The sequence below is a fragment of the Apostichopus japonicus genome, chromosome 8 (assembly GCF_037975245.1).
Source record: "Apostichopus japonicus isolate 1M-3 chromosome 8, ASM3797524v1, whole genome shotgun sequence".
In the NCBI taxonomy this organism is placed as follows: domain Eukaryota; kingdom Metazoa; phylum Echinodermata; class Holothuroidea; order Aspidochirotida; family Stichopodidae; genus Apostichopus; species Apostichopus japonicus.
In genome coordinates this window covers 35,282,151-35,291,171 of record NC_092568.1, presented here as the reverse complement: position 1 = coordinate 35,291,171, position 9,021 = coordinate 35,282,151, and the positions used below count along the sequence as shown (strand labels likewise).

The 9,021-nt window shown below is 38.7% G+C and overlaps 1 protein-coding gene across 1 annotated transcript; it reads left to right on the top strand.

Annotated features, from left to right (window-relative positions):
* Positions 1–353: 353 nt before the first annotated feature.
* LOC139971762 (serum amyloid A-5 protein-like) lies at positions 354–7,946 on the top strand. The gene is made up of 4 exons (XM_071978494.1): positions 354–506; positions 5,427–5,526; positions 6,721–6,859; positions 7,390–7,946. The coding sequence occupies exons 2-4, from the start codon at positions 5,439–5,441 to the stop codon at positions 7,526–7,528; spliced, it is 366 nt and encodes a 121-aa protein (XP_071834595.1). The 5' UTR covers positions 354–506; positions 5,427–5,438; the 3' UTR covers positions 7,529–7,946.
* Positions 7,947–9,021: the final 1,075 nt, after the last annotated feature.

The following is a 9,021-nucleotide window of genomic DNA, read 5'->3' as shown; positions in this document are numbered from 1 at the left end:
CATATTGTTGTACATAATATATTCCGCTTTCTCGCTCCATACATAGAATTTTCCATTCTGGCCTGGGACACGAAAGTGAAGGCTTCTCTATTTATAATTTGGTTTAGTTTTCAAAAAGGGGTAAAAGTTTTTACCTCCAGGGTCTAACTTTCTGGAACAGTTCTTTTTACGGTCAATTCATAAATTAGGTTCTAGAATTCTCCATTCTGCCCTGATAGCAACGTGAGTGTCGAAATGTTTGTGAATAACAACCAATCGTAAGCGGCCTTTAAACGCGTCATCCAAAAATGCACCAATCACATAAGAAACCTAATGTTTTACGACGTTCGTCGTGGGCCCGGGCTTTGTTCTTTGTGTATATAAGTAGCTTCGCGATAACATAAACTGACATATTTGTCATTGCGTTGCCGTTGCCCTATCGTTGCTATACTCTTTAATAAGAATCCTGCACCGACGTCTGTTTCCAGTATCAACCTTTGCTGCTGTCTTCCTTTATTTGCCTTCTGGTAAGTACTGTACATTACAAGACTGAAATAGTTGCGTTACATTATTTTTCTTAGAGATTTAAAGCAAGAACCAGGGTTTGAGTTGTAAAGGTTTTATTTCACAAACAATTATAGATGTTGCCATTTCCATGCAGTTAACATGATAAATAGTAAATATTATATAATAGGACACAAGAAGTACAACCTCTTTACCCACCCCACCCAGAGAAAAATGCAGGCAACATCAAGAGAGATGCTGAATGGGGTACATTTATTTATTCATTTGCATTACGAAGAGCCATTTAGAAATATGTCCAGTATACGTGGTTTCTCAATCATGTGGTATATGTGATATCTCAATCACATGATATACGTGGTATATCAATCACGTGCGAAATGCTAACATGCACTCTCGTCGATCAGGTAATTAATTATATGAGCGCTTAATTTCAAAAATTCGTCCTGTCAATTTTAAGTAACAAACAAAAAACACTCAGAATTGGCTCAGAATTGTCGATGATGACCTCATATAAATTTGCTCAGCACAAAGAGAGCTTTCTGACAATATTTTCAAAAAGTTGATAGGCCCCCATTTCGATGTCTCTCCCCCGCCATCGGGGGTGCCTCTCACGAACACGGTTGCACTAGTCACCCAAGTTGGTGACAGTAGAAGGTCCTAAGAAGCTAACTTCCCCTCATGTATCCAGTTTATCCCATTTTATTCCACCAAAATCCTTTATTGTCCCAATCATAATGGGTCCTAGATCCTATCAAACTACGCGTGGCTGGAGCCTAGGCTTGACCCCTCCATTTTCTTTTTACAGGCTAGCGTTAGGCTGGAGAAAAAAAACAAGCTTCGGCTCACGTTGGTTTTGGCTGCGATTTGGCTAGGAATTTTGACATTTAGAGCCCAAAACAATGCTAGAATGCCTTCAGGGAGGGTGAACTTACTGGACTGAAAGAAATTACCAGAAAAAATCGGCAATTTGTTCTCGCTGTCGATGATATAAATCCTTTGTTTACGAACGTCGACTCCGAACGGAAATGCTTCTCACTAGTTGTCTGAACCTCACAGGGTAAAATTTTGAGTACTTTCACAACATTCGGTTAAACATGGTTCTACAATCTGGACAGTCCAATAAGCTTGAAAATCGGCCAGGAGGGTCAGGAGATATGACTTTCGAATGGCGGCTGTTTCTTGACCTGATTTGACTCAAATTTGACCTAATTTTCACCAATGTTTCCCCTTTCCTCCCAAATGGAAGCGGGGATGCTCCTGAAACTTTGTCAGTGGCACGAACAGGACAGGGGGAGTTACTGGAAAAAAATTGGGACCTGTCTCCTTTTTTAGGGGTTCTCTGGGATTTTTTTGGAATGCCGGTGTCAAATTTGAGGGCAAAAGGTAAAACTTCTAACCCCCAAGGGAAATTGGGACATTTTTTTCAGAAATTTCATTCACTATACCCCCATTAATTTAGTATCAGATGAAAGCCTATGGTCAATTCCATGATAAGGTCAACATCATACCAACAAATTTAAAATCATTGTACATTAAAATTGTATAAGTTTCCAATAAAGAGAATACTTGTAGTTACTAAAAATATTTTTTTCAACCCCGAAACATCATTTGTTTGATTATGGGGTCGGTAATAACAAATGGTTCCCGTAGAAACTAAAATTATGAAAATTACACTGAAATTTCATTTTCTGCAGATTTTTACATAGTAATCATAGGTATATCAGTTTTTGGACTAATTATATTTGCTATAGCATAGTGCTCACTTAGTAGCTTCAATTTTTTTTCGACATCAAGGCATTAGACAGTAGTGGTGAATTGAAAACACCCTCGATTTACTGTCACGCGAGTCACAAAATTTACTCTCTTTTTTTTCTCCTTGCCTGCACAAAAGTTTTACTCCAAATAATGAATATGAAGTCTTCACATAGATACCAAAAGGATTACTGAGTTTCCTTTTCAGAAAATATTCAAATTTTGCGGAAAATCACCCTTTACGAATGTCACGCGAGTCACGTCACGCGAGTCACGTCAATTCAAGATAGTGTTTCTACCTATTTACTTTGTGTTGGACTAATAATATTTGCTATAGCACAGTGCTCACTTAATAGCTTCAATTTTTGTTGACATCAAGGCATTAGACAACAGTGGTGAATTGAAAACACCCTCGATTTACTGTCACGTGAGTCGCAAAATTGACTGTTTTTGTTTTTTCTCTTTGCCTGCACAAAAGTTTTACTCCAAATGATAAATATCAAGTCTTCACATAGATACCAAAAGGATTACTGAATTTTCCTATTCAGAAGATATTCAAATTTTGCAGAAAATCACCCTTAACGAATGTCACGCGAGTCACGTCACGCGAGTCACGTCAAATCAAGATAGTGTTTCTACCTAATTACTGTGTGAAAATTACAGGGATGTAATAGTTTGATGAATAAATCACTGATTAAAGATATATATGCATTCCCCTTTTATTAGGCAAATTGAATAATATGGACACACATAATTAAACTAATTATAATAATTTCATTTGAAATATCAGAATATAAAATCATGAATATTTATTCGCAATATAATGCCTTTTTATCACCACATTTGGAAAGTTAGCACATGTCATTGATTTTTTAGTAATATACAAAAACATAATCTATATTTGTATCTGGCAATGCCATGTGCTATGACTTGACAACCTTAAAGTTTTAACTGCTTAATCATTCCCAAAATCCTATGAGCGAAATGTATCTTCACAAATATTACACTTTTGGTTTATTCAAATATGACAAATGAGAATGGTAATTTGAATCACATTTTGATAGATCTGTTTCTTCTATAACTTTGAAATGGGTGACTTCAACAGACTAAATATTGTTATTTACTTTAAATTGACAAGATATATTGCCTGAACAATTGTACTACCCGTATAGTGTATTACCTACTGTCTGCAGTAACTTGGGGACATTAATATCATCTGGACATTCCCAAGGGAAGTACCTTTTGGACACTTTCTAGACCAATGAATGTTATATTTCACTATGCAAGATCTATACCTTCGATTCACTACTGCATTTGGTCTAGAACTATCCAAAAAGTGAACTCGTCACGCGAGTCACGTTTTCTTGTCACGCGAGTCACAATAAATCTCCATCGTTATCTTCATGCATTACAACATTTTTTCAAAGTTGCATAGCAATTGAGGAGAGGTGTTTTTCAACTTAGGTATGATTATAAAAATTTATTGGAAACATTTTATAAGACATACCAAATTTTGCATGGAGTTTCTTTTCGACCTATCTATCGATTTTATCCGTGGAACCCACTTTGACGGTTCCGATTTTTCAAGATGGCGGCCAAAATCCAAGATGGTCGCCAGAAAAAAGAAAATGTCATATATCTGGCTGTAAAAATCGGAAATGAACAAATGAGGGGTCAATTCAGGTGTTTCCGGGGTCACTGAAACAGATGATTATCATGGCATGTTGCTTGCGTAACCCACTTCCAAGATGGCGGCCAAAATCCAAGATGGCCGCCAGAAAAAAAGGAAATGTCATATATCTGGCTGTAAAATTCGGAGATGAACAAATGAGGGGTCAATTAAGGTGTTTCCGAGCTCACTGAAACAAATGATGGTCATGGTATGTTGCTTGGGCCACCCACTTCCAAGATGGCGGCCAAAATCCAAGATGGCCGCCAGAAAAAAAGGAAATGTCATATATCTGGCTGTAAAATTCGGAGATGAACAAATGAGGGGTCAATTAAGGTGTTTCCGAGCTCACTGAAACAAATGATGGTCATGGTATGTTGCTTGGGCCACCCACTTCCAAGATGGCGGCCAGAATTTAATATTGCCGCCTGGAAAAAAAGGAAATTTCATATATATTCATTCCCCAGACCCCATGAGACTTTCTGATCGGGACCATCAAACCTTCCGTCCTCAAACGTGTAAATGAAACTGGGCTAGCACCCTGACTATATGTTATGACTGGTATTCTAACTGTGTTACTTTGGCTCAGGAAGCCACTTGGGACTTATTGGGGAACTTTGAGGTGTGATCGACCGTGGATAGACACTGTCGCAAAGCCCGTTATTATATGGGAGTTACGAGTGTCTTGTAAGACTGATTACATTGAGTCAACTATATAATAGGGTAACTTGAGGGAAAACCGACCAGATGTGAATACCGACTCATAGAGAGATTTTGTACGATTGTGAACCCTTCATAAACACAACGTCAATTGTGCGAACAACCCACGCTAAGTCAGGTCACTAGGCATCTGAGGTATTTAGGTCGTTCTTTTCGAACCTGTACTCCAGGGCGGCTGCTGTTAGCGAGGATCTCCAGGAAGACAATTAGTGTGTAAACTCAATAGCAACATCATTTTGTTCGGAATTCCATGATTTAAAAGTTCCATGGACCAATACTGCAGGACAGTATAAGAGGAGACAGAATACGGAAGTCCTAAGTGACAATATACTTCAGTATCCAGTATTTTAAAGGCCATATCTCGTCTACTCGCCCTCTATATTTAAGCGAGTCTCACTCAATTCATCTGGTGATGACAATACGCCTAACACGTGAAAAGAACGGGTCGTCACGCACTTGAGCATCTGTGGTGCAGCGTCGGATATGCTCAATTGCGTGACAACAACATTCTGTCTCCTAACGGAATTTCCATGATTAAGAAGTTCCATGGACCAACACTGCAGGACATTATATAAGAGGAGACAGAATACGAAAGTCCTAAGTGACAATATACAGTACTTCAGTATCCAGTATTTTATAGGCCCTATCTCGTCTACTCTCCCTCTATAACTGAATATAGAGGGCGAGTAGACGAGACAGGGCCTTTAAGGATGTGTCTATGGACAGTTTTTGCATTTTTTTAGAATTTATGTTCCTTATAATTGTATTCCTCCACTTTTAGGCATCTACAGCCATGAAGTTGCTACTTGCAGGACCTGTCCTCATTCTCATTGTGGAAACTCACGCCCAGTGGTACAATTGGCCAGGAGAGGCTGCTGTAGGTTAGAAACTTGACATTTTCCCTGTCTTCATAGTAAGAATTTATATCACCTGTTGATTCCTTGCGAATCAAAAGGGTCCCAATCGAGTCAACCATGCCTGGTCACATCAAGTTTATACTTAGTAGGTTTATTTCTCATGATGAGTACATGACCCCCATTGTATTTGAGAGAGGTCAGAGATCATCTAAGGTCAACAGAGCTCAAACACTGAAATCTTGTAAACACGCCGAGTCTGCCGTGCCTGGTCGGATCGGGTTGAAACTTGTTATGTATGTTTCTCACTTTGAGTAGACGGTCCGGTCCCTATTGATCGTGGTAGATGTCTCAACCCAATTTTGGTAAAAAATGGAAATATGTGATTTTTGGTATTTTTGTGTACTGTTTTCATGTAAACATGAAAACATGATAAGTGTACCATGCTTGATCTGGTCAAGTTCACTTGGTAGGTATAATTTGCTCGATAATTACATGATCCCTGTTGTTTTTGGGTGAGGTTAGAAGTCATCCGCGGCCAACAGTGGTCAGAGACTGAAAATATTGTAAACACGCTACGTCTACCGCGCCTTGTCGGATCAAATTGAAACTTGGTATGTATGATCCTCATGATGAGTACAAGGTCCCCCCTAATGATCTCAGTAGAGGTCTGAGCTCAGTTTGGGTGACCCCCATGTAAGTCAGGGCGGTAGAATAGGACCGAGGTACTCCCTGTCTGTCGAAAGAGGCGACTAAAAGGGAGGACTTGTTACTGTTTCATCTTGTAGACTAACTAACTAACCTTTGACTGACGCTTCATAAACCGCAAGTGTTGGTGCGTCGTTAAAAGCTATCTAAATAACTAACTCAGTGTGGGTAAAAAAAATAAAATGTTCGATTTCTTTTGTAGTAACCACAATAAGTCAACCATCAATTCATACTTTGTATGCTTGTTCCCTATGGTGATTATATTATACCTGTTGGTTTTGCAATTCTCGGAGATCAAATACTGAAAAGTCTTGTAGCGTTTTTTGTTGCGTAGTTTTGTAGCGATGTCAAGTCCATTCTTAATATGCATGATCCCAATAAGCATGGAATCACTACACATTCAGGTCCTCTGACATGTACGTTATCTAATGTTCTGTGTTTTTCATGATATGATTAATATTTTATGAACTCGTTCATGTAACCAAAGTCCATCATCGTTTGTCTTCTGCACAGGGGCTTATGACATGTATAGAGCCTATAGCGACATGAGGGAAGCAAACTATAAAAACTCAGACAAATACTTTCATGCCAGGGGAAACTATGATGCTGCCAATAGAGGACCAGGGGGCAGATGGGCAGCTGAAGTTATCAGGTGAGTATCAAAAGTTACTCAGGCCAAGTAAAATAGTTTATCGTCCTAACTTTTCGGAAAAAGTCGGCGTGAGGGCCCTATTTTTTAGGTATCCGAAGGGCCCGTTGGCAGCACGCCTTACCAAGCCCACAATGGAACGAAACATCGCTAAAGACTTCGACAGATAATGTCCGGGGTCGGACAAGCCATTTTTTGGTAAAATATTATAATTTTGATGTTGGAGAAGCCAAAAAAATCCATGCGGCCAAAAAAAGCGTGACAGCGGGGACGAGAAACTATTTTTTTTCTTCTTTTATTTGGCCTCACATCCTATACTATTTATTACAACAAGCATGTTTTACTAATAAATACAGGAAACTATGTCTTGTGGATCCGACATACATTTCCTGCTGCAAAAATATGACCTGGATTTCTGTTTTTGAATTTCAGTTAAAAGGAATTGCACAAAATGTTCTTATTCATCGATTTGCTGAAAATATTTCGAGTTTGTTCAATTTTACTTATATTTGGTGTTTCTCTCCCTAATGTAGCAATGGCAGAGAGAGTTTTCAATCTTCCAGCGGTCGCGGGTACGAGGACAGTAGGGCTGACCAGGAGGCTAATCGCCATGGACGTAATGGAGGGGATCCCAACCGTTACAGGCCACCAGGCCTTCCTGATAGATACTGAAGACATAAAAGTGCACAACAATAGCATTTATACAAGAATTAGTTACGTTTTAGTGGACCCATGATGACATAAGCACAACAAGTGATGTTTTACTATAAATATACTATAAATATGCTGGGACAAATGGTCAAATTGCTAAAATGAAGTTCTTCCCATCAGCTGATCAGCATTTGGATAAAACACGCCACCTTACCATTTAATCATTTTTTTTTAGCTTAAACACTACTTTTAGTAGAAGATTCTAGGAGGTTGTTGTTGTCCGGAATATATGAGTTAGAGGTTAAGTGTTTGAGTAAAAATATATGTGTAATAATAATATAGCTATGAGCCAGAGAGGGTGGAATAACATTTGTAGGTTTCCCAAATGAGTTAAATAAATCTTTTGGAGAAGAAACCAGCATGGAATCTGCAAGTCAAATCCAGCCATCTATCTGTCTGTCTGTCTGTCTGTCTACATTTACCTTTTTGCCCCCGACTATTCGGTCGTCGACTGATGTCGACCAAACTAGGACACGATGTCCATTAACTGCTGGGCCATCATTGACCACCTAAAGGGGCATAATGAACCATTATGTAAATATTTGCAAAATGTATCTCCTAAAATAAGCGTTGGATTATCTTGACATACAAGTAATAATGCTCCTTGAGGAATGCTTCTTATAGCCTTTTCACATATTTTTTATGCAAGGTCATTAAAGGTCAACAATTGAAATCAGTGCCCCCAAAACTTTAACAGACCTTTGTATGCTTATTCTTTGAAGGATTTAAACGAAGTCATGGTAGGTCATGGTAAGGGGTCGTTGAAGGGTCATATTGAACCATTAAGTGAAAAATTGCAAAATGCACCTCCTCCTACAAAGAGCATTGGATTGTCCTCAAAATGAATCTTAATGTTCCTTAAGCGGCGCTTCGTATAGCGTGTTCTCACAGTTTACATGCAACATCATCTGAGGTTATTTAGAGGTTATTTGGAATTGGTCAGATTTTCCAACAATTTCATTGAGCTGATGGATCTTGAAATGGCTGTCTACTTCTGCCTAACAAGCACATCTAATAAAGGTAATGTCTTGGCCTGTGGTTTTTCGTATACATACTAGATTTGCTAGATGTGGCATTGAATTATGGCAATTCATTAAAGGGTCACAATGCACCAGTATGTTAAAAAAAAAGAGCCAGAAGGCTCAGTGATTCCTTGCCATGGCTTTTGACACTAACAAAACACAATAGGGACTGTCTACTTGCTATGATGAACACACATCAAGTATGTCCTCGGTTGCAGTTTTCTCTATGAAGTTATGGTGATTTACGGGGTCTCCCTGTTCCACCTGCTTCTAGATGGCTTTCAACACTTGCGTCACTCAATGCTTACTAAATGTACTGAGGTTCATTTTAATACAACACCATATAATAAATGGACCTTTAATGACCCCTGATGACCTCTGAATGATCGTCAAAATCTTCACCACTTAATATTTACTATATCTACTGAAATA

What these genes read in the sequence shown, in the direction of transcription:
- LOC139971762 (XM_071978494.1), top strand. Translation starts at nt 5,439, where the DNA reads ATGAAGTTGCTACTTGCAGGACCTGTCCTCATTCTCATTGTGGAAACT. An exon ending in GCCAGGAGAGGCTGCTGTAG is followed by an intron (nt 5,527 to 6,720) that starts GTTAGAAACTTG and finishes TCTTCTGCACAG; the next exon opens with GGGCTTATGACATGTATAGA. An exon ending in TGGGCAGCTGAAGTTATCAG is followed by an intron (nt 6,860 to 7,389) that starts GTGAGTATCAAA and finishes TCCCTAATGTAG; the next exon opens with CAATGGCAGAGAGAGTTTTC.